The following is a 26,452-nucleotide window of genomic DNA, read 5'->3' as shown; positions in this document are numbered from 1 at the left end:
CGGCTTTTTAGGGCAACTTAAATCGTCGCTAATGCAATTCTATTTCTTCACCTGGGACTTACAGAACTCTATCCACTCACAGCCGTCTCATCCGGCACAGATTTCCCCAGCTCTACGTCGCTTCCACTTGTTGAGATCTGTGTGTTTTGGAGATTTCGGGGGCACGGCGTCACCAACAATCCCTGTTAATCTGTAAGCCGTGTTTACCTGCGAGCTCGCCTCTCTTTAGCCTATACCTCCTTAGTCTTCTTCCCCCCCTCCTCGTTTCATTCGCTCCAAGCTTTTATTCTGCCTCACAACCGCATCCAGCCTACTTTTAGCCCTTCAGTCTCCTCTCCTGTCCGGTCCCGTTCGGGAAAACCTGACAAATGCACGCCGGGGCCCCAAATGTAATTTATATACGACCTCTTTTTTTTAATGTCACCCGCGGACTGTCGGCTTTGTTTTACCCGACAACAATTTATCTTTTGCATCTTGATATTTGAGAATTATTGGATGAAATATGAGCTCACACAATCCGACTTCTGGTTTTAAAATCTATAGAAATAATTGTCTTTATCTTATTATTGTCTTTGTTCTTATCACTTTGGGTTTGCAATAAGGAGGATTTATTGTCTTTTTTTCTGGGAACTTTCAAATTCTTGGAATAGGCACAATAGATAAAACATTAAAAAGGCAAAGGTAAAAATCAGATTCTAGCAGAGAATATTAAAGTTTAAACGGCTGTCTGAACAGGTGGGTTTTCTGGTAGCCATCGGGGGGCTCACCACAAGCACCGCTTTGCCTCGCTCCTCAAACCAGCACACAAACACAGGTGTAGAACAATCGCTGCTCCCTGTTCCTCTTTTGTGTTCCTCTGCCCGAGGAATCCCACCGTTTGACTCTGTTCAGTAAATAAAGAGTCCTGCCTGAAGTCAGTGTGGATGATAAGTCATATATATTTATAATAGTCATTTGTTGTAAGGCTTTAAATTGAACTAAAAGTGGTTGATGTTCATCTTATTAAAAACTAATTTGTTTGTTTATGAAAGTTTTAAATCAATTTAAATTTAAATTGGAAAAGCCATAAATGTAAGTTATACTGAAAGTATATCTAAATAAAAGATACAATTATAAATATATAAAGAATGCAATAGAAACATAAGTCTTAATTTATGAAAAAGAAAATATTTGCTTAACCTCTTACAAGATTTTATCTTTCAAATGACTAATATCAGTAATTTGATGTGATTTCAATGATAGACAAGTATGTATATTTTATGTTGAATACTTCCCGTGTCTTGAATACTATGGCCATTTTGACACTATTGTATGAGTATTAACACTAAATCAAATCTAAATTGACAGAAAACACGTATTAATACACTAACAATCTATTCTCAATCTAGACACAACTAAGTGCAGATATTCAATCATTATTAGTTATTTCTGAATCGGTTCATCTCTTTGTCGTAAGGAGCAAAACAAGTATTCAAACAAAAATCTCGGAAGGTTTTAAGTCGTTCTGCACATCATGCGCTAAAGTGAAGACACCTCGACATCCTTGAGATATTGTTTCTACAAATGTAACAAATGTAATGAAGCAACAACGGCTGCTGTTTGTTTGGGGCCATTTTGTTCTTAATCAGTTATTTATATAGATCCTAGAGCAGAATTTGAACTGTAATATAGTCATATTTAATAGAATAAAGGGTTTACTAGTCGAGTGGTTTCAAGGTATTTGGTTAAAAGCTAAAACAGACAATTGGAAACTTCCAACAATTGGAAGCTCTTCAATATCTATAATTAAAATATGAAATTTATGCTGCTTCACAAATCAACCTTTTTTTTATTACTGTGTATAATAATTCAAATTGATACTGCTTTTGTCTAAATATAAACCCTTTCATTCAGCATGTAAGTGTCCTTTCAGTCAGTAATAAATATAGACCTATTCTATAGATAAAATTGAAGAGTCATCTGGGCCTTTCCCTTTTGGGCAGGGTCCAGGATCAAATTCCCTGGAAACTCTCTTGACATTAGGCTGAATATTCAGAGCCAAGATGGAAGTAATGAATCAAAAATATTCTAATTACTGAACTTGAGAGTAAATGTGTAAGTAATTTGACATTTTACGGAGAATGAAGCCATGTTATCTTCAACACACTCTAAAAACAAGACTTGATGTGTTCTCTCCTCAGTAGACTTAGACTTAGTTTGAACCCTCATAAAAGCAGGATTGCTTTTGCCAGTAGCTGCAATGTGTTTGTTCTGATTAAAAATTATGCATCTTGATTACTACTTACTTGATTACTACTTCTACTACTACTACTTTAAATGAGACGCAAATAAATATGATTTTATGGGGGTTTAATCATGTTTAAATTGTTTTCACCTCATGATTACTTATATAGGAGCTATATTTTATTATACAATTTATATTTATATTATTAATATATTTTATGTTATCTGTGTATCTAAGTAGGCCTGAGCTCGTCATATCTCAAAAGATAAACGAGTGGGGCCTGGTCAGCGCGGCGGCTGTGGCTCTGATGGGATCTGTTGAATCACTTCTGCTTTAGTATGAATCTGATGTGTGTAGACACTTCTGCTTAGCCATAGTATGAATCTGATGTGTGTAGACACTTCTGCTTAGCCATAGTATGAATCTGATGTGTGTAGACTCTTCTGCTTAGCCATAGTATGAATCTGATGTGTGTAGACTCTTCTGCTTAGCCATAGTGTGAATCTGATGTGTGTAGACACTTCTGCTTAGCCATAGTATGAATCTGATGTGTGTAGACTCTTCTGCTTAGCCATAGTATGAATCTGATGTGTGTAGACTCTTCTGCTTAGCTTTAGTATGAATCTGATGTGTGTAGACTCTTCTGCTTAGCCATAGTATGAATCTGATGTGTGTAGACTCTTCTGCTTAGCCATAGTATGAATCTGATGTGTGTAGACACTTCTGCTTAGCCATAGTATGAATCTGATGTGTGTAGACACTTCTGCTTAGCCATAGTATGAATCTGATGTGTGTAGACTCTTCTGCTTAGCCATAGTATGAATCTGATGTGTGTAGACTCTTCTGCTTAGCCATAGTATGAATCTGATGTGTGTAGACACTTCTGCTTAGCCATAGTATGAATCTGATGTGTGTAGACTCTTCTACTTAGCCATGGTATGAATCTGATGTGTGTAGACTCTTCTGCTTAGCCATAGTATGAATCTGATGTGTGTAGACTCTTCTGCTTAGCCATAGTGTGAATCTGATGTGTGTAGACTCTTCTGCTTAGCCATAGTGTGAATCTGATGTGTGTAGACTCTTCTGCTTAGCCTTAGTGTGAATCTGATGTGTGTAGACACTTCTGCTTAGCCATAGTATGAATCTGATGTGTGTAGACACTTCTGCTTAGCCATAGTATGAATCTGATGTGTGTAGACACTTCTGCTTAGCCATAGTATGAATCTGATGTGTGTAGACTCTTCTGCTTAGCCATAGTATGAATCTGATGTGTGTAGACTCTTCTGCTTAGCCATAGTATGAATCTGATGTGTGTAGACTCTTCTGCTTAGCCATAGTATGAATCTGATGTGTGTAGACACTTCTGCTTAGCCATAGTATGAATCTGATGTGTGTAGACTCTTCTGCTTAGCCTTAGTATGAATCTGATGTGTGTAGACACTTCTGCTTAGCCATAGTATGAATCTGATGTGTGTAGACTCTTCTGCTTAGCCATAGTATGAATCTGATGTGTGTAGACACTTCTGCTTAGCCATAGTATGAATCTGATGTGTGTAGACTCTTCTGCTTAGCCATAGTATGAATCTGATGTGTGTAGACACTTCTGCTTAGCCATAGTATGAATCTGATGTGTGTAGACTCTTCTGCTTAGCCATAGTATGAATCTGATGTGTGTAGACTCTTCTGCTTAGCTTTAGTATGAATCTGATGTGTGTAGACTCTTCTGCTTAGCCATAGTATGAATCTGATGTGTGTAGACTCTTCTGCTTAGCCATAGTATGAATCTGATGTGTGTAGACTCTTCTGCTTAGCCATAGTATGAATCTGATGTGTGTAGACTCTTCTGCTTAGCCATAGTATGAATCTGATGTGTGTAGACTCTTCTGCTTAGCCATAGTATGAATCTGATGTGTGTAGACTCTTCTGCTTAGCTTTAGTATGAATCTGATGTGTGTAGACTCTTCTGCTTAGCCATAGTATGAATCTGATGTGTGTAGACTCTTCTGCTTAGCCATAGTATGAATCTGATGTGTGTAGACTCTTCTGCTTAGCCATAGTATGAATCTGATGTGTGTAGACTCTTCTGCTTAGCTTTAGTATGAATCTGATGTGTGTAGACTCTTCTGCTTAGCCTTAGTATGAATCTGATGTGTGAGTGAATGTTTGGCGGTGGTGGAATGCGATGGGACAGATTGGGAGCCTCGCTTCTGTCAGTCTGCTCCAGGGCAGCTGTGGCTACAATAGAAACTAGATGTGGAGTGAATGAATAATGCGATGTGGAGTATGTGGAGTACTAACCAATGCCTGATCTTGCTGATCTCGGAAGCTCAGCAGGACACGCCTTACTAGCACTTGGATGGACGCTGGAACACCAGGGGCCACAGTGGGGCACTAGAGGAAAGGCCGTTGTGTCCTTATGCAAGATCTTTGTATGTGCCTTGAAGGTGGAACTATGGAATCGGAATTCTTTGAGTATCAATAATAATGCATTTTTCAAAAATTAAACTCTGTAAATTAAAATCCATTGAATAGGCAGGAAAGTGGCAAAAAATCAGTTCTGATTTGCCCAGGAACTAATGGATCCATTCTATTAAGTCGTTTTATTGGCATTTACAATGACTAAAATGTAACACTTACGTGGACCTCATGTGTTCCACTTTACAGTGACCTGTAAAAAAAAAAAAACATGATCCAGGGCAGAGAGCAGCCATAACCCTCCTGCTCTTATCAAGCATTTATCACACTTTAAGATCTTTACACAACAGATATCTATTCAACAGTACTTTTATGCTTTCTTTGTAGCCTACATTTGTATATATTTGAGTATCCTAGTTTGAGGAAAAAAGTCAGACTAATTTTACTTACTTTAAGCAAAATCCAGAATGATATCACTCTGTATTGTATACATATCCAGGGCGAGCACATTTCCATGAACAGGCAGAAACAGGACTCACTGTAACAACAGTCTTGTAGTTGGCTTCCACCAGTTATGTCAAGTGAAAAGGTAAAATATCAAAAACACTGCTGTGATGTCACTCTCTCACCACCAGGGGCGCAGCGGTCCTCTGAACATGTCCAAACATGTCATGACACACGCGCCTTTCATTGACAGAAATGAGACTAAAATCATCTCGTTCAAGGCGCTACATTCATATTAACTTAACACTTATATCGGTGATAATATGGACATGTGGATTTATTTCTTAGAGGAAATAGAATTGGTTAATTTTAAGTCAGTCTCGTTTTTTATGTTTTGCTGCCACCTTGTGTTTTAATAACGTAATGACAACGCTGCGGTCTTAATTCTCACTGATGGTCGAGTTTGACCCTTTTTATTGTTGTGATATTGTAGTTCAGTATTATACTTTGAAAGGGGGAAAAAAGCACAGTACTTTTACATATTGTGAATTTTATTAACTATTTGCCATAACCACGGATGTAGACTACAATGTAATGAACTTTTATGCAAAGACAAGAGCAGAATAAAAGTTTGTCTGTGATATTCGGTCTGGAAACGAGGCATATTTACAAGCGTTCCTTCTGTGAGTCGTCCTGGACGTCATGTGCTCACCACTCAACTTCATTTTACACAATTAACCAGTTGGATCACCAGTAAACCCAACATGTAAATTAACCCACCATTTATATAATCGTTTTTAAGTTTCAGCAACAATTATAAAAACAAATCAGTCTAAAATGCGAAGGCTTGAAGTGATATCCGGAGAATTCATGCGACTGGTGCAACTCGCTGCTTTGATTGAGGAAAAAAGAGGAAAAGAAAGAAAATTCTATTATATATTATTATGTTCACAATTTACTTAGAAATCTTCTTTATTCGCTGATCTATAGCAGCAAAATTCTCATCAATCGCAGCCAGATTTTCCTTCATCGTCTGTTGAACCTAGAGCAGAGAAACAATGAGACTTAATATGTTTGTTGACTCATTTTTAAATCCTCGGCCTTTCCGTGTCCATTTACCTGTGTGAGTAAGCTGTTGTTGTCCTTTAGCGTGTGGTTGATCATTTGCTGGGTCGTGTCCAGGTGGGTCAGCAGCTGCCCAAACTGCATCGCTGTGGAAACAAACGCCTAGATTTGAAGACGCTCGAGTAAAATCGGTACAATAATGTTCTTTCCTCTGACTATTTAAGCCCAGGGCCGTGGCAAAGCGAGAACACCTCACGGAGAGAAGCACGCGGCCCACCGTTGACAAGAAAAGTTACACGGTGCAGCTTTAAAAGTCGTGTTTCTGCTTTCATGCGCTGACGTGAGGGGGACGGGGGTCTGTATCGGAGATTTAGTCTAATTATATTACCATTTAAACCGCCCTTTCAGTGATTTCTTGCCATCTGTGACACAATAACATGCTTTAGGCTAATTCCATTATCCTTTTGAGTCCAAATTTAGCACGAGTTTAATCCTCGTCTCCTTTGTAGATGGTCGCGTCACGGCGCAGCCTGACACGAGTCTCATTCACATGCCGTGGGAGACATTTGTTGCACAGTATTGTACTCCGAACCCCCTGCTCCCCCTTCCCCCCTCTCCCTCTGTAACCCAAATACAACACAATTGTCCTTGAACTCTCATGGGTGTCACTTCTGCCATATTCACTGCTTCTCTTCTCCAATCCCGGGCGCTAAAGTACTGAGTGAACAAAAAACTAGCGGCAAAGGTTATAGGTATTTGATGTTATGCGTAATGTGATTTTTCAATGTCCTTATAAACAGTTGTACTAAAGTTGTACAGTAGTACTTTTGTAGGCAAATGCTGCATTCAGAGGATTGACTGGAACGCTATAAAACCCATACTTTACTCATTTAAACACTTTTGAGGCGTTTTAGATGTTTAAAAAGTGTTAAAAAGCCCATTATTAGAGAAGACTATAGTAGTGTCCCATAGTCTAAATGTTGCTCCACATGATCTAAAACAAGCTGATCCAAAACTGGTGATACAAATAATACTTTATGCTTATAGTATTACCATAAACATATAGAACTAGTTATAATCTGTCGTTTTGTTCCATCAAAAGAGGCTATACTTTGACATTGAAATTCACACAAAAGTTGTATGAAAAATGGTTCAAATAGTAATCGCTTCTTCTCCCAAAGTGGAAACTGTTGTAAACACTAACAGACATTTATAACAGACCGACCGGGTGATAAAACAAAACGACAGGACCTGCTTTGAGTCAGTTGAAGTCTGAAGTACCTTGTTCGTGGAGTTCTTTGACGGAGACGAGCCTCTGCACCACCTGAGGCACTGAAGTGGACACGGCGTCCCACTTCTGCACCAAGTCATACAACTGCGTGACCTGGGAAAAGAGCCTCTTCAGTCACACAAGTTCATGACATGGTTTCAACTCAGCCAAACCAAGATTTGAGGAATGGCTGAATGTAGTAGAAATGTATGTACCGTATTTTCTGGACTATAAATCGCAGCTTTTTTCATAGTTTTGACCGGAGCGCGACTTGTACTTATATTTATAGTTATATACTTATACTCGACTTATGTGATATTATTTGTTATTTTCACATTTGCAACCGCATTTCATACTCCAGTGCAATTTATGTTTTTTTCTCTATTGTGCATTTTTTGGCTGGTGCAAATTGTACTCCGGAAAATACAGTACTTAAAATACCCTCTAAATCATTAAATACACAATTCAATGAACTACACCGGTGGTTCTCAAACTCAAGATTATATATGAATTCTAAGTATCATTAAAGCAGCTAAACCCGGACTTTATCAGCCTACACTAGGGCCCATGTCGTGAGTTTGAATCCCGACTCAGAAAATGTACTGCATGTCCTCCCTCCTCTCTCATCCATTTCACGCAGTCTTTCCTGTCTAATAAAAGCCTACGGGCCAAAAACATGGATAAAAGAGTACAAAAACATTAACATATTTTTCTCTAAATGACACAATGACTCAAGCAGCAGAGGGCGCCACATACCACCAATTTGAGAAACACTGAACAAAGACAAAACCACAAAACTTGCCTTGTTTTGAGTCTCGGCATCTTCAATAGCCGCTTTGTGCTTCGCGATCTCATTCATCTTCCCAAGAACGCTCTAAAAACATATTCATATCAATGACAAGCTTGTTTTACGCCAATCATTTGAATAGGGATCATTTTGAAAAGGGATTGGAACACTTTAGAAAGGGCATTACCTGCAGCCTAGCCTCCACTTGATCCAAAGTAGCGGAGTCTAGAGCGCTGACTCTTGCTTGGAGCAGCTCTATGGTGTCCTGAGTCAGACAAAAAACACATTTCAAGTCGATATCTCACACATTTCGTGTGACAAGTCCTCATTCTATCAGTGAAGTGGCTGCGTGACACTGTAAATGCTGAGGGCTCACAGGATACTCACCATCAAAGTTCCTCCTTGTACTCCAGCACTCAGCGGCCCCTGCAACGCCAAACAAAACGGAGTCAAGCGGAGTTGGGCGGGACACTGGCGAGACTTTGGGAGGCGGCGTGATCGTGCTGCGTACCTGTTTGTCTGATCCCGGGCCAACCGCAGTCTCCAGCTCTGCCAGACGCTTCTCCAATTCTGCCATCTATAAACATAAACCCATGACGGAAGAAGACATTTTTTAATCCTTGTAGCGTCCGATTCAATTCAATGGCTGATTGCCTGTAGTGGAAGATTCTTAATCATTTTGTTCAGTTCAAATGTGGTTTTGTAGTACGATATTCAAAAAAACGAAAAGCCAGCTAAATGGGTAGGTCATCTCATTTCCACGTTCATCCTCGACATTATTGCCAAACTGCCTGCGCCTGCGGTTTTCTACTTCACCTTGGCAGCGTTGTGGAATTTCTCCTGCTCCGGCCGGCTGTGCAGCTCATAGAGGACCACTCCATCTGGGCCCTTCGCCGCGGCCTTGGTGTCTGAAGAGACGCCGGGACGACTGCCCTTGGCCACCTCCAGCTGGGTGAGCAGACGCCTGGCAACAGAAGGAGACAGAGACACAAAGAGATTTGACCAAGTTTAATGCTGTCATCAATGCCAGTCTGCCTTCCGTTTTCTAGCCTTAGTCACGTGGGGTTTGGTGTAAACAATGTCAAAGTGAAAATCTGCACATATTATTATTCCCTGTGTTTATAAGTATTTGTTAATCTTATTCAATGTTTTAATCTGGATATTCTGTGTTTGTCTCATTTTGTATTTGACACGGCACTCACAAAAATAAGAGTTTCTCTCATTGGGTTTCCCCAGTATAAATAAATTATTTCAACTTGACCACTGGAACACAGAAGCACTGTTACATAGCAACCATATTGTAAACAAAGGACATATTAATGACATATCCCTGCATGTTCAATAGCATGCCGTTCGTTGATAACAGATGTTTTAGAATACTACTCTAACTCTACTTCTACTATTTACCTCAGGGTCTGTCCCACCAAATGAAGTAATCATTAGAAAAATATGATAACCCGTCATATGCACTTTAATGTTGCACGAGATCTTTAGCACCTCGTTCCTCTACTGAGAGCTTAAAGCAGTAGATCTAAAGCTCTCAGACAGTTGTTGGGATTGGCATGGTGTTGGCAGCTCACCTTGCCAGCGCTCCATCTGGATCAGTGAGGTTGATGTGTGCCTGTGGTCCCAGGAGTGTGTCGAGGTGGGCCGACACCAGCTGCTGTTTGAGCTGGGTTGCGTGCTGAGCCAGGACCACAGGGGTGAGGCGCTCCTCTGCGTTGCTTTCATTTGTGGCCGACTAAGGAAAAGCACATTAAACAGATCGTTTTTATTGATGCCATTTTAAAGAGGTGCAATTTTTCAAAGTTAACTGAAAGTGCAGTGGGAGTTAAATATGTAAAAGAATTGAAAAGGTGAATGAAAGTACTGAATAGGTGAATAGAAATACAGGACTCGATATACTATGAATACAGGACTCGATATACTATGGATACAGGACTCGATATACTATGGATACAGGACTCGATACTATGGATACAGGACTCGATATACTATGGATACAGGACTCGATACTATGGATACAGGACTCGATACTATGAGCAGTCTTCAATATTTTCCATAAGTGTATTAGGAAAAATTATTTTCACCTAAATATCACAATACTCAAGAGTCACAAAACTGATATCTATATCAGTATCACGATATTTTGATGGCATCATGCATATTAAAGAGGTTGCATTGTTGCCTAGATTTCTGTTGATTTCCATGTCTACACTGGACAAAAACTGTAGAAAAAAAGACAGTAGAGGGCAGCACTCTAAAGTACTTAAAATGATGGTATTTATGAGAAGGAGTTTATTCATTATCACTATGCCCTTTTTCAATACCAGAAAAAAGGGCACAGGCGAGCCAGTCGGTCCCCTAAGGCGCCATCTGGTGGATCATTAAAATGCATAAAATTACAGCTGTGACGCTCATTCTTGAAGTGCAGCCAGGAGCAAAGAGCGCAATAAGTAGGCTTCATGTAATCTACCTATTCCAAACATCTAACTCCAACCTGCGGTATGCCCCACCCTATGGTTCTACGTAGTCCCCCATTTTCCCGGTGGGCAGGTCAATGTCAGACTTGCGAGCAGCACAAAGCACAGTTCTGAGGCCGAGCTTAAACTGGCCACTGGTGGGGGAAAGCCGACAGGGCGGAGCTGGATGCAGAAGTGCCAGCCTCTGTGCCATGAGGCGGCGAGGACTCAGTGCTGCTGCTACAGCAATAAGCCAGGCCCTTTTATTGACAGAGTCAATAAAATGAAATGAAAATACATAACCCAATCTGTATGCCACTTTTTATTTGACGCTGACTAATGTTAGATGTTCCATTTCATGGAGCGCGATCAGCAATTTCAAACATAATCTCAACAAAGGAGCAATGGCTATTAAAGTTATACAGAACATGATCAGACGTCTTGATACACATCTGGAGCTGAGCCTGGAGTGTTTAGGGGCCACTTTAAACCACTGCTGTTCAGAGAGTGACTGCGCTACAAAAGCCAGTGTTTTCTACATTTTGTATTTTGAGGTGCCCACCTGGATGGAGTCCACCTCTTTGGTCAGCTCCTGGATCTCATTGACCAGACGCAAGTATTTCTGTTGGGGCGTCTCCTTCACCCCACTGCCTTCTCCAAGCTAAGCAGAGATCAGAAGAATGTATTAATATGCAGTTTCATGGATCACACAGTCACCATCAAAGAGTCCTTGTTTAATCTGAAAACATTGAAATTATCAGTACAACTTTTTAAAACAACTTTTAACAAACGGCTGACTTCATGTCCGTTCTAAACAATGAAAATCAGATCATTGGGTGGAAACCACAAGAGAGAATCTTCACAAATACTCACAATTTCATAATCCCCAGATTCATAGCCCACTCGTCTGCTTTTACTTATTCGATCTGAGAAGTCTAATCAGAAAGAACAGAAAAATGACAAGTGAATTCAAGAAATGCATAAGTACACAACAAAACACACAACTATTTACAATATAGAAAGATTATAATGAACAGAGTATTATGATACTCTATGGGTACGTACATTTTAAAAGGTCTACAGACAACAGAATAATCATAATAAATAAATAGGACTGACCGAGCCCTCTGGTGTTGACGTGCTTGTCTTTAAACTTGTCAAAGGCGGCGTTGGGATTGACCACGATCCTCTCCACGCTGTCACTGCAGAGCTCCTCCTGTGGATAAGCAGAAAACAGGCTCATATACAGTAGCACACTCTCTTTTATTATTATTTGTATTGAGTGTTGGACAATTGATTTGGAGGCCCCAGACTTTCCAGTCCCAAAGTAAACTTGAGAAATGGCAAAACCTGACAGGAAATTTAATGCTTAATCATTGGCCATCAAAGATTCACAATTATGTTTATGTCGTAGTTATACATCCAAATAATTAAAAAGAAAAACAAGCTTAATTGTTTCATCAGAGACAATCGTTTGTCATGAACAGCAAATCAATTAATATTTACTGATTTTCTGTTTTCTTAACATACTAAATGAGATGCTTTTGTTAAATGGACCCAAGGGCTGTGCAAATTTCTTCAAAATGTTCACCCTTTTCTTTAACAAAATGTTGTTACCCAGCCTTTGGACACCATTCCATTATTTCATTTCTAGGGGAATTAGTTTCCTTGAAAGAACATGCACTACCGATTGATCAGTCTCGACGGTGATCAATGGAGTAGATTAAAATAGCAACAAAGTGACACACAGACATAAACAGGACACACAAAGTGACACACAAAGTGACACACAAAGTGACACAGGTGCACAGATGGATGGGTGGGTTGGAAGAAGAGTTAGACTCTTACCAGCTCCTTGGGTTTCCAAAGAGAGTTAGAGAAAGTAACGCAAGAGGATAGGGAGAGAAGAGAGGGGGGAGAGAGAGAGACAACACAGATTAATGTGGTTATCACATGCCAGGCACACAACCGGAACAGTTGATCAGGGGCAGGAGGAATAAGAAAGAGAGCAGTGTTGAAGAGCGTCTGCCCTGGAGACCTTTCATACAGCTTATGGTGCTCTTTCTGTCTTCCCCTGTTCAGTAGAAATGTCCCATTAACACAACAGAGTTATCTAGTCTGAAATAATGCATTCACGACAAATGCAGGGCATAAGTGTGTCATGGCATTATTGTTGACACGGAGGCCTAGTGTAATACATGATGGGAATACAAGAGGAGAGGTTTAGAAGGAACATGCTTCAAGAAAAGTATTTTTCGTGAATAAATACAAAACTAGAAAAATAGCAGACTGATCATAAACCACAAATTTGCTTTCAACATGCGGTTAGTGTAAATAACAGCTGATCTGAAAAAGCACCGGACAAAATGTTTTGATATCTTAAGCTACAGCCTCTGTAAAGTGCACACTTTGGTCTATCAAGTTCAAAAGTAAAAATGTATTGCAATGATGAGGTTGAGCTCCAAAACAATTCATTCTTCAAAACTGGCAGCCACTTTGACTTTATGTTAATAATGCTATATCTGTACACGCTACAGAGGTCGAAAAAGCAACCAAAATGCAAAAACAGAGCAATTAGCTGTTGAAGAAAGATAAAGTCAGACACACATTTCTCTGCTATTCAACACATTATACTTTAAATAAGAGTCGTACAGAAAGTTAGTCCATGGGCCATCAGTACCACTCAAGATGGCAATTGCTATCTGTGATCATTTAAAAATGATCTGAAAAGGCAATCACACCCCAATATAAAGCTTAAAGTTAGATCACTGATAGCTTTTGTCACTAGAGCAGTACCGAAATGTTGTCTGGCCCATAGAAAGTGACTAGAGGGAAACTCTTCAGCAGTACTAAATCACCTTTAAATGCACCGATAGGTAAACAAACTTCTGTCAACTTTTTGTAAATAGTTAAAATTTACATTCTCATTACTCCCAAGAAGTTTTAAATCGAAATGAGATTGAAAAAGGACATGCAAAAAGCATGGTAGGAAGCTCACGGAGTGTAAATGTCAGTCTTACTTGTACAAACTAGACTTCCAGGAGGGGTGAGGGGGGGAGTCAAAGCAAAGGCAAGGGGTTGGGAAGAACGAATAGGACACATGAAGGGAGAAGGCCAATTAGGTTCACAGTTAACACTTATTGTCCTTCGTAAATAGCACATGACCAGTATAACTAATCTGTGCGTTATAATGTCCCAAATGTTTGTCCAAACTGTTCATCAGGTGGTAGATTGTGTTCATTCAGCACTCTACTTTAACTTCAATACAACCATGAAATTTAACACAAATTTGTATTCCATCTGTCAAAATGTAGTCAGAGCAAGGTGAAATATGCATGATTATTTTGTGAGTTATATGTGCATCAATAACTATAATTACAGACTGTATGGGTGAATAGGATTTGTGGCACCAAAACTACACTACTTCTGAGCTTATTTATAACCACATCACTATGGGTCTGGTTAGCTAATGAACATGAATCTTTCTTTTCCAAAACCATAACAACATAAACGCAGCCACTCACCGACTCAAACTGAGCCTGGTCATCTTCGGGCAGATCGCCAGTCTCATACACGTCTGGTTCATTGAAGGCCTGATGATTATAGAATAAAGATGAAGATGATGTAAACACAGGACATTATTGTCACAAACTGGACACAGTCAAGTCATCACAGCCAACGCCCCGACCATCCAGCGACGTCTAAAACTAGATACGAACCACTAAATCTGTTAAATATGTAGCTTTGAACAGTTACGTTTATCCCAATGACGCACATAATGGTGAAATAATGTGTAAACGGAACAATAACACTGACAAAGCTTTTCGATTAGCTGCTTGTATGCTAGCTACAGGAGCTCTAGCTAGCGTCAGGCTAACGCTGCAGACACTGACAGTCAGGCTACGAGTGGGAAAATGCTTACAATCCCCGGCAAGTTTGCGTATTTCGGATCGGCCATTGTCGTAAACAAGCACCGGCAATAAATACGTGAGCTCTTGAAATGTGAGCTGAATAGAAGGCGAATGTAGCGACGGATGAGGAGGAGCAGCAGCGGCAGCTCAGAGCTCAGAGCCGGGGGAAGGCCATGGAGAAGGCTGAGGCGGTGACGTGACGTGGACGCGTGCTCGGCCACAAGATGACGCTAAAGTCCTGAGGAATCTCTCTCTCTCTCTCTGTGGTCTCTCTCTCCCTCTCTCTAGAGAGAGAGAGAGAGAGGGAGAGAGAGAGAGAGATGGCACTGATGCAAGGCGTGCTTCTGAAAGCCTGCAGCCCATTCAGACACCAACCAGCACCGGACCAAATTGGAACGCTCCCCGCACCTCACCATCTGCCCCGGCCACACTTTGGCTGCTCGGAGGATCGCACCGTGAAGAACTTTTTAAATTTGACTGTCTTTTTGCTCTGTCTTTTGCGCTTTTATTTCCATTTTTTTTTTAGCAAACTCAGATGCACCTCGTATCTGTCTCGCCCTAAAAAGCATGTGACTGTACCCGGCGGTTTAGGCTGAGAGTCCGCTGCTTTTGACGAAGAACGCGCGCAGATTTGCCCATTTATTATTGGGAATCTCGGGAAAGCTATTTTTGACCTCACTATGGCGGATGGAAATGCTGAATGCAATATCAAGGTTTTGTGCCGCTTTCGCCCATTGAACCAATCCGAAATTACCCGCGGAGACAAGTTCATCCCAGTATTTCCAGGAGAAGACACTGTCATCTTTGGGGTAAGTGCACATGCCTCTCCTTTGCATATGCCATGTGAACTATAATTGTGCTTTTTCTCAGTATTTTCCCTGCCCAAGTTCCATGATTGCATGCAATACTGGCCCACAGAGCAAGACCCTCCCCAAAATCAGACACATGTTCTCACAATGACACAGTGCTTAGATCATGCAGCGCATCATTAGCCAGCATCACTTTGTTTTTTTCTTCTTCTTTCAAATCAGATCAAATCAGTCATTACGCATCAGTAGTAACAAGTTCAGCACTCCACTGTCACCTTTTCACACACACGCTTATTGTTATTTTGTGTTTCGATCGTGCACATTTGCGCTGCTGATGTGATGTGAACTCAATATGTTATAATTTTGTGGGCTTGAGTAATATTGTTGTTGATGGATCTCGCAGTGAGCCTGTAATCCACCCTGTGAAATTAGCTTTTGCCAATATAATATGATCCGTTATTATTCTCCATTGGGTGTTTCTGCCCACTGAACGGCCTTTTGTTTTGTTTTTTCACCAATCGTGTAGTGGCTTAAGTCTGAAAAATGTTGGAGAATCACCCAATCATCGGTCAGCAGGTACACACACCTGAGGCTCTGGGCTTACACCGAGATTGTTTGTGATTTCCTCTTTTGATGACATTTAGCCAACGCGCTCGCCTGCAGCACCTGGATTGTAGTGGTCTAAATGCAAATTCCCCCCTTATTTAAATGTAAAAAAACATCTGGATAACGCAAAGATCGCTCAATTGCAGAGAACATAGAGGGAGGTGCAACCATTTGGCCTGAGGTTTGGCTTGAACTTGATGGAGCAGACAGCAGCTGAAAAGTCCCCCCGGCTCACCTAGTCATACACATTGAAATGCAACGCAGCAGTGTGGTAGATGCCCCGTGCAGCTGACCGGCAGATCTGCGTTTGTGCCAACAGCTGGGTGTTCTAGCTCAAGACAAGACTCCAAAGACTCCACAGACTCTGCACCGACAAATAAACAAGCCTCTACATGGGTTTATTCAGTGTAATGGCAAATTCAAACTGTTCAATACCACAACAGAATCAGAACCAGTTTAAAGGCGCACGGTGTAACTTGTGCTGGTGTAGTGTCAGCCAACTGCTCGATATGTTATTGCATTGCCTGGTTCCATCGTAGAGCATTAAACCGCTCTTTATTCACGGAAAACATGCGGCTGACACAACCAGGCCGAGTTACGGTTCAGATCTGTCGAGAAGCTACTGCTCTGACAGTTTGAATGCATGTTTTTCCAATGCATTTTTGATCAATAAAAAGACGTGGAATCCATTAAAGGCAAGATCGACGACCTCAATGTGAAACTGGAAAACTCCAGCAGAACCATCTACAGTACGTGGAGGGATGCAGGAGGCAAACTGTAAGATATGCCGTTATAGCCTCTGACACAGTTGAAAACATTCGGATGACCAGGGCGCCCATGCATTAACTGCAATATATTCATACAAGAATAGCCTTTTGCATAATACACATGTTCTCTCGAGTCCAGCAGTAGACGATGTTCTGGCACATTTAAGTGTTAGTTATGTAAGCAAGTTTAGAGATCCCACAGCATGCTTTAAGTTACTTATAAATGATAGATTTTACCCTCTCTGCTTCTGAATTCATTACTATTCTGGTCACCATCCAACAGTGTTTTATCGCAGAACTCAGACAACTGCAGTTTCCACGGGACTTTTTATGCTCTAATTACCTTTCTCTCCCTTTCCTCGTCAAATGAATGTATTTTTGAAAGCATGCCATTTCCCATTTTGCGAATAATTGCTCTTGACTAGTGCAGAATGCCATTTTATTTTTTTTGTCACGCTTTGAATATTCAGAACAAATGTTTTTTTGTGAGGAGAAATGCACGAGTCAAATTCTTGGGCACTGTCAAACTGTGTTAAGCATTTAAATTTCAAGGCCAAACGGCGAGGAGCAACAACTAACCCTGGACATTGTTGATAAGAAACAATTCCCACGGAGGCTACATTGCTGACCCCACATCTGTCTCCCTCTGAAGTGGCTGTGACTGCGTGAGTGATGGTTTGGTGGCATCGGGTTGGCAGGTAAATGGAGGCTCGAAAGAGATTGAAGATGTGGAGAGATGTTGTGCTCTGAATGTGCAACGATGGACCAAAAACTCACGGTGCAAGGGCGGTCTGCTGCTGCAATGTGATGTTTTTGTCAAAAGTCTTTAATCCTCTGTCTCGCTTCGTGTCGCCAAGGACAGGACTGCCTGCTTCAAGTATTTGCTGGGGATGTTTTATGAGGAACGGATAAAATATAGTGTGCCGTGAAATGAAAATGCGAGAGGGAAACTTGTAAAAAACACTCCAAATAGTAGGCGTTTCTTTCATGTCGAAAGCCATCCCAGGGAAAAGACTTAATATTGTTATAAAATATATTTAATATTTAGCTTTCAAGTATTTTCCATCATCTATTTACAGGCTCCATCTGTTCTACTGGTTCTGATAAAGCACTTTTAAATTGTGTCTGCGAGTGGTTCTCAGGGTAGCCCGAAATGAAAAGTGGCTGAACAAACTCAAAGAAATAACAATATTATTCCCAGATGAAGGATACAACTCTGAGGTAGTTAATTCTGGGTTGAAATACTTTGGATATTGCTTCCCTGAGGTGATTACTTCCCCATTTCTTTTGTATAATATTTGAGGACTTCACGGCCGTCTCGCACATAGTCCTCTCTCCTTGCAAACTGCTTTGACCATCTGCCTGAATGGCCAGATTGTGACTGGTCAGAGCTGCATAATATATAAGTCTTGCCACAGTGTGACCTTAGCGGCTCTGGGTGGACCTGATGCCCTCCCCTAAGTTTTTTAATCATTACATAACAGGAGGTCAGCCTGAGCATCCCCTGGGCTATTTGAAGAGCTTATAAAAAAACTGATCTGTAAGCGACTTTGGATGGATTGGAACCCTTCAAAAAACCAGAAAGGGCAAAGTGAAAGTAAGGCATAGCGAGCTGTCAATAACGTGTCAATAAAATAGCCAATGCATTATTTGTATTGAATTTTTGGGGTTTAATACAAAAATGTCAATTTGATTTTGACATTAGGGATAAGGCTCAATATTTGTTACCAATTCCAATACCAAATCCAACACTCTTTTTGGAATAGCGAATGCAATTTTCAACAGAAAATATTAGATCCGTGTGGTATTATACAAGTTCTGACATAGATTCAAACCATTCTAAGGGAGCGTTCACACTTTGACATTCACCACATCAAAACTAGAACTAAACCGGATTAAACCAAAACTAAACTTTGACTAGTTCAGGACTGAACAAAGACTAGAACAGCACCAAACCAAGTCTACATCCGAACTCAAACTGGGACAAATCTAAACGCACCCCAAAAGGAAAGCTTCTATTCAAAAGTTCAATAGTTTCGATACTTGTTTAATTTTGTACTTATTTGTGTATCGTTTAGTATCTACGTATCAATTCTTTTGGCTAACGTAAGTGCAATACATTCTCTGTTGAGACATCCAGGTTGCTTAGCAGTCCATTTGCACCCTCTACATCGCCATTATACCCACATGACCCGTCGTGAGGAGTGCAACGTGTCATCTGCATTCATAAAAGCGTGTATAATATCATTGCTTACGTGTCTTCTTCCTGTCGGTGCCAGCCCTCGCACGTGTTCACCTGTAGTGCTCTGGCCTGACAGTGATGATAGAGACAGTGCACTGTGCCCCGGGGAGTGGCTTTTGTAGTGGAGTGACACAGCTGTCTGTCTGTAGTATTTCACCGTTTGGGATAATGCGCCATCACGAGCCCACGGTGTCCCTCCCAATCTTCAGGAGACTGCCACCATGAATCACGCGTCCCATTCTCCGCCTTCAGAATTAATAAATAACACGTGCGCTTGGAAAGAGGACGGTGTGCACGTTTTCTCCAGACTGCATGGGGGCTATATGCGAGGGTTATTAAAAATGTATGATATGAGTCTTCCCGCTGGCAAGATATGATCATAACACATAAGTTACATTATTGTACATCATAACACTGTCTTCTCAGGATTGCTCAGCTAATGTAATATCCAACCTGCAATGCACTGTGTACGGTGACAACCTTTCATGGATCCACCGTGAGAGAAAAATAAATAAAATATGGACTAATTTGTCTATTGTCTATTTACAATTTTTTGTCCCGCACACATATTTCTCAGATTAATACTGACTGGAAACACATCACAAGAGCTGCAGTATATGGTCTATTTGGTTCAGTGATTCACAAACGTATTTGTATTTGACAATTCTTCAGAAAGCTTTTTTGTAAATTGAATTGGGTAATTTAAAAACTGTGTGTAACATTGAGAAAGATTGTGTATTCTTGATTTTCACATTCAGATGACAATCTCACTTTGAGTCATGTCCACTTCAATACAATCACCAGCTATTCAGGTTTCTAATAACAACATTTCTGAAGGGTTTTTCAGAGGCATTTATCCATGAATATATTGTAATTTCCTACAAATGCGTGCAGTGTCGCACCTTCAGCTAACGTTCTTTTCCCTGCTGCTGTTGCTCACCCTGTGGGAGGAGATTCTGCTGCTCACTTGAGCTGAAGTTAACTTAAATGTAAAGTGGAATGCCATGACCTGGATGCCCAGATTGTTATAAAAATGAAAATAAAAACCCTTTACAGTAAATGTGCTGTTCATTATACCTCACTTTACCTTGAGCTAAGCAGTGAGTATTTCAGCCGATAAAATGTGCTGACACAGAGGATTCAGTCTCAAATATTCCAAACTAACAGTGCAGGGGAAATATGTGCATCAAGAAAGTTGACTATTGATTCTCAATTTTCAGCACACCATTCATAGCTGATTCAAGTCCCACTCATCCCCACTGTTGATGTTTTCTTCACCCATCTGGTATTCAATAGTCACATCATTGTAGAAAAAGATTCAGTTGTTTCATCTGGACTCTCTGGACATTTCGACTCCCATCCAAGAGTCATTCTCAATCTGCTAATCGAGTCTGGGAACTGAGATATTTATCCTACTCTGAGTAAGCCCTGCCCTCCGGGCGGGGCCTCCTGTTAAAGGAAGTATCTTTGTTAACTAACAGCCCTGTAACGGGCTATCTACATCCTAATGTAAAATGACTTTCGCCCCCTCCTCACTGAGTACCTGATTAGCATCAGAATGCCCAGGGCGTCTACTGCTCCAGGGTTCCAAGACACTATTATTTATTACCGGAAGGTTGAATCTTAAACCTCCATGTCTGTTTATGGATGCATTCCCTCTCTTTTTTTAAACAAAGATTGCCTCTTAACTCTTTCAAACCATCTTTTAGAATCACATAGTCACATAATGACACAAAAGGCATCCACATTGAGACACTTATTTATGTGGTGCTATTGTGTAAAGTTGTAGCATAAAAAATAACTGTTTATTCAAGATCCCTTGATTTGAGATGAAAATGTGCTTCTTCTCCAGCATATTGTAGGCAAAGGGTGAATTTTACCCCCTAGTTTTTCGAGGCTTGTTTTTGAAGCAGGCGCTCGTACTGCATACTACAACAGGCTGCCATTATTATCATTGAGCTGCCGCCATTTTTTCTCCTGGATGTTTATCTATATTATATATTATTGTCCAACCAAACATGGAGCAAAATTTGAACATTGACTTCACTGATATCATTCTGTGTGTCCTGGTAGAGGTTGCTATGGTAAAAGTGTGTTCTATGGTCTGTTCTCATATCTCCTAGGACACCACTATCAAGGCTAAACCAGGGCAAAACCTCCTCTCCTCTGTCTGTCTGCTGCCTCCAACACAGCTGAGTGAGTCTCTCCTGTATGTGCTATATTTCATGCAGTAATTATCCGCCCGCCTGCTTCTTCATGAGTCAGCAGCAGTTTTAGGGAGATGTGACGTCTTGGACAGCGCTGTCTCATTACGTTTAGCAGAAGCTTCGATGTGCAGTTATTCACAGAGTCGGGAGGATGCTACCGTCAGTCATAAGTCAGAAAATCAAAGACCTAAAATACTTTGGCACACTTTCTGTCAGTTTTCTAACAGGGATGTGGATCGGTGTAACCTAAGCATTTATGAGGAGTGATGCCACCCACAAATGTGAAGGAATATTGTGTAACACGCAAAGCCAACAAAACTTGACCAAACGTTTGAAGGGAAGGTATGTAGAACTTTAATTTCACACTTCATAAACATGACCTATCGGTGGTTACCTGGGATCCAGAATACAGAGCTCTCCAATATGAGATGTTCAGGTCACTGGTTTCATCTGTGCATGAGACGATATTGAAATAATAATAAATTAATAATTAATTTAATAATTGTTATTAAAAACTAGTAGAACAAATATTGACTGCATAAAGTATTACACAGTTACACAATAATATCTCAGTAATGATTCAAATTGCTGACAGTTTAAATTTAGTATTTAAATGTTAATATTACAAATGTACTAATAAACTATTATGAACTATTTTGTTGGGTGAAATAACAAACGATGTAGAAGAACATTGTGGTATAAAGGCAATTGTCTTTGTGGGTGATTATCATCACAAAATGTGTATGACGAACGATTATTGTCCACTCTTTTTTTATTTTTTTGCGTTAAATGATATTTTTCTTCTTCTGTGGTGTTTTACCGCTGGTATCCAAGTGTTACATTACCACCAGACTTTATTCTTTGACTTTATATTGCTGTTCATTGTCCCATACATTTCCCCTCAGAGTTCAGATGTGCTTGATTGACAGGTGAATTAGCCAATCAGGGAGACACTTGGTCTGCCCGTATCAAATTAAATTTGGCTGAAAAATATAAAGAAACATAATTTATTACTACAGAATCAATCCCAACCAATCACAACTTGTATTGTCCTGTATTTGCATATGCTGTGTGCATGTCCAGTTAGTTCAAATTGTATTACTGTCTGTAAAGTGGAGGCTGTTTGGATTAATATTAGTTAGTTTTGTTTAGCTGTTTAGTGCAAACCTGCAGCATTAGGTACAATCACAAGAGGGTTAAGTTAAGGTAAACTTTATTGTTCCAGGAAATGTGTCCTCTGCATTTGACCCATCCTTCAGTACCAATGGGGCATCTCCTCAGGAGCAGTGGTTGCCATCTTTAGATCTCTTTGCTAGGCTTGGTCAGGACTACCTTGGCTGAAGGATTTTACCTGGTGCATGTTTTGAGTTGATGGAGGAACCCGGAGCCGCCCAGACACAGGGAGAAACATGCAAACTCCACACAGAAAGGTCGATTGGCCTGGGAGTCAAGCCTGCAACCTTCATGCTGTGATATTCTTGTGCCACCGTGCCGTGTGTTTATCAAAGTGACAAAATTGAGTAATTCTTCCAAGACAGATCTACAGTGCTCTTGAAAGCAGCTTTTGTCGATGTACAGCTGAGACAGTAATTTGGTAAAACGTTTGGCCTACACACAGGAAAAGTTGAGAGGATCAAATACAATTAAGTATGATCCAAATATTAATTCAGTCATGCTGAAGTAGGATGTGACTGTTCCGGGGGCATTCTGGCTTTAGGTTGTGTCCCCTACTCATTTTCTGGTTCTGTAAAGTCTGGAGACCATAGTGTGAGCACACATGCACACAAGCCAAGGTCATTAGCTGATAGCGACAAATTAGCTGTGTAATGTGACAGCAAGGCAATCCCAGATAGAGGGGAAAGGATTTCAGGTGACCACACTTCAGAGGCAATTAATCACACTTTATCAGGCCACTTTCCACTGTAGATCTGCAGTTTGAACCTCTCTGTGTCTGTGGTTTAGTCCACATTAAGTCTGAGGGTAATCTTGAATTGTAACTAGCATAGGCCTACATGACCAGGACAACGCCTAAGAACAAACTTGCAAGGACTTGTGACCTCCCAATATAGAATGAAATTCCAGTAAGAATGTGTTGGATCAGGTTTAATGTTGTTTATTTAAAAAAATACTTGTGTGAGGCCATTTATTGGACCACCGTCCTAGTGGAATTATGTGAGCTTTAAAGGGAACGTATTATGTAAAATCAACTTTAATGGGTTATTAACCTTTCTTGCAACAGAGTTCCTTCATTTGTCGTCTACTCCAAATTATATTTTGAATGATTAATTTATGTTTGAGTACTCCTGTATTTTTCTGCAACTGAGGCTCCAGTGCTCAGAAATGTCCTGTTTTAACCCCTATCCCTCCTTATGGTTCTAAACTGGCATGTAGCCTCTTTATTGCTTCTTTATACATGTAATTATAAATAAACAATCCACTCTTTGTTAAGGTGAAACGTCACTATGAAGAGGCTTATCAGTTTTCAGTTTGAACAGGAAGTCACTGGACCGTTTCTATTACTAAGCCGTATTAGATCAATATTTAAATTTACAATGAACAAACTTTAAAATGATGATTTACTTTAATCATTTGCGTTAACCACTCTACTATATACACCACAGGGCCTGTCTAAATCTGTTTCGATCGATGGACTTCCACTGCTTTGCACTCATTTGCTTTCCATTTAGCCTAAGAAATTTTGTTGCGTCTCTTATGTTTGAAAATGTTATTGTTCTGAATAAAAAGGTCCAGTAAACATGTTAAAATCTTCAGTTGATCAAAGAAGTGTGACAATTTTAAGTCTGTGGGCGTGACTAATCTGATGTTTTCAAATGACAGCTGATAAATTGTTAAAATTATTGTTTTGGGGCGCCCAGGCTCTAAGTTGCCGGGTAGCTCGTAGTAATGGTTAGGGTTAGGGGAACAAGAGGGGGAGGAAGAAGCTGGACAAAGGTATCAAGAAGTCCAGCTCTGTCCTGGGCTGTGCTCTGGAGTGCAGGAGGTGGGGGACAGAAGCGTCCAGGCTAAACTCACATCTCTGCTGGACCATGAGTGTCGCCCCCTCCAGGACACTCTGTCAGACTCTACAATTAACACTGTTAGTCCTAAATGTGTCATTCACATTTTTTATAACTCATGTGCAATACTGTGACATAATATCAATAATCCCTGGTGCAATATTTTCTGTCCATCTGACTGTAAATAAGGCATATTTGTAGAGCACAATTCGTACCAAAGGCAATTCAAAGTGCTTCAAACAAAAAAAAAAACATTAAAATAAAAAAGACATGACAGAAATCACAAAACATTAATTTCTATTCATTCAATTGAACAAATTTGCTGGCATGAATCATACATTTTGTCCCTGCTTAGTGATCCGCCAGATGGAAAATGAAATCTATTGGTTCACACTGGCAGACTCTCCAGACACTCTTTCCCATATCTATTTGACATTGTCAGCGTGACAGGCGTCTTCGGGACGGGCACATCGCTTTTGGATTGATTCTTTCTCTCTGTGCTGACCGTATGTATAATTTACAACGTCTCTCTCGTCAACGCCTCCACATTATGTGTGGCGCTTTTGTATCTTTAAGTCTCGTCTGCTCCCTCCCTAAATTTAGCTTTTGCCAAACGAATTGTCCCAGACAAAACTCGACCAAAGCTTTTAGTGTTAAAACTCACTCTTGGTCAGTGAGTAGGTGCGCCAGGCTCTTCCTGGACTTTGCAGTGGCCTTAGAGCCAACTGACAATCTGACCAGCGTGTGTTTTAACCCTCTCCCCAGACACTTCCTATGAGGCCTTGGACCCCAGCACAATGGGCTATTGTGTCGAGCGGAATTATTTACATGTTCAATTGTAATTGTGTCTAGATAGTACTTTTAGAATTGTAAATTTATATTTATTTGACAAATTAGAGTGTTATCTGTTTTTATTATTATGCTTCTGTGCCTAATCTGTGTTGCACACTAGAATTTCCCCATTGTGGCACAAATAAAGGTTAAAGGTGAATTTATCTTATCTTTTGCCTCCAGGGCTGTCGTAGTTCGTCTCCACACAGCATCGTTCCTCTTAAAATGCAGGCTCGTTTTGGACTGAAGTGCATGTACAGTGCTCTGTCTTCCCCTTTTCATCTCATCCTTCTCTAATCTCATTCATTATTAATTTTCTGCCACTTGTGGTCATTAACAGCGCTCTTAATGGCCAGATACAGCTTGTTGGCCATGTTGGCAGAATGTGTCTTCTTTTAGAGGCTTTGCTTTTGAGGATTAGTCATGTTGCTCTGCCTCTGGGCTCAGATTTAATTGGGACGGTGGACCACACAAAACTGTTTCAATCCTCCACGTAATAAGAATTAAGTCTGAGGATTGGTTCTGTCAACCACAATTTATTGCTAAAATTTGTCAAAATAAGTCAGGATAAAAGTAGTAATTCAATTATGTTCTTGTTTTCTTTCTGGTCACGAGCACGTTTGAGTTTGCAGTTAGAATGCACCATTTATTCTCATATAAAATGTGTGATGCTTTTTTCCTGCTTACGTCTAAAAGTGGCAGACAGAGACTAAGCTGCTACCAAGTATGATTCTGTCTATGAATTACATTTGATTGGATTGTGCTTACACTGTGCTGAGCTGAAAGCCAGAGGCAACGCTTAAATAATAGATGCTGCTTAAAGGAACCGTATGTAGCCTTATTTCTCATACCGTTTAAAAGTACAATCACACTTTAACCTACAATGTCTTAACCTTCATATAGAGGACACATACTAGTTTTCCTCATTCTCTGTTGCAGGTCATGGCTCATGTTCAGCTTAGAAACCTCCAGATTTCCAGGCTCACTGAGCTGCAGAGGCTGCACTAGCACCAATTCATGTTAAGTGCTGGTGCTGGAATTTAAGTGCCTTTCATACGGCTTTTTTAAAGCCAGAGCTTGAACCATTCCTTCAGCATCAAATATTCTCTTTGTGATAGACAACTGCTAATTGCCTCCTCTGACTCTGTGATGTTTGCTTTTCGCTCAAGATTAAGGTCACGGATTCCATTCCACTTCTTGCAAGACACTGCCCTCTGTCTCAAGGTTGGAGACTGCTTTTGTTGCTTTCTATAAATCCATAAAGTGACAAAGGTTTAAGGTGAGAGAAATGTGGGCCCAATTAGACGTGACATTTCGGGGAAGCACTCAACAGTCAAAGTGTCTCTAGATGCTGAGATGTCTCCAGCATCAGTCAGTTTTGCAAGTGCTTTGAAC

The 26,452-nt window shown here is 40.4% G+C and overlaps 2 protein-coding genes across 3 annotated transcripts in view; one reads left to right on the top strand and one right to left on the bottom strand.

The window, feature by feature from the left end:
* Positions 1-5,615: 5,615 nt before the first annotated feature.
* Positions 5,616-14,761, bottom strand: dctn2 (dynactin 2 (p50)). 2 transcript variants are annotated; one of them, XM_072451712.1, is made up of 14 exons: positions 14,590-14,761; positions 14,180-14,260; positions 11,787-11,877; positions 11,541-11,602; positions 11,230-11,328; positions 9,786-9,946; positions 9,022-9,169; positions 8,717-8,782; positions 8,593-8,631; positions 8,393-8,470; positions 8,221-8,292; positions 7,430-7,532; positions 6,203-6,294; positions 5,616-6,125 (listed from the first exon to the last, which is right to left on the bottom strand). In XM_072451712.1, the coding sequence occupies exons 1-14, from the start codon at positions 14,623-14,625 to the stop codon at positions 6,039-6,041; spliced, it is 1,215 nt and encodes a 404-aa protein (XP_072307813.1). In that variant the 5' UTR covers positions 14,626-14,761; the 3' UTR covers positions 5,616-6,038. The 2 variants fall into 2 exon arrangements, with proteins under 2 accessions (XP_072307813.1, XP_072307814.1); XM_072451713.1 differs by having other exon boundaries at positions 11,787-11,883; positions 14,192-14,260.
* A 431-nt stretch (positions 14,762-15,192) lies between these two features.
* The window catches only part of kif5ab (kinesin family member 5A, b), a 62,924-nt gene continuing 51,664 nt past the window's right edge, over positions 15,193-26,452 (top strand). The window contains exon 1 of the mRNA XM_072451734.1: positions 15,193-15,387. Within this exon, the coding sequence (XP_072307835.1) occupies positions 15,259-15,387 (129 nt within the window). The 5' untranslated portion in view covers positions 15,193-15,258. The remainder of the gene's footprint in view (positions 15,388-26,452) is intronic.

Source organism: Eucyclogobius newberryi, unplaced genomic scaffold, assembly GCF_026437365.1.
Source record: "Eucyclogobius newberryi isolate DKJ021-1_F unplaced genomic scaffold, fEucNew1.0.hap1 SCAF_19, whole genome shotgun sequence".
Taxonomy (NCBI): domain Eukaryota; kingdom Metazoa; phylum Chordata; class Actinopteri; order Gobiiformes; family Gobiidae; genus Eucyclogobius; species Eucyclogobius newberryi.
The sequence above is the reverse complement of the archived record's forward strand: the minus strand, read 5'-3'. Positions and strand labels throughout refer to the sequence as shown.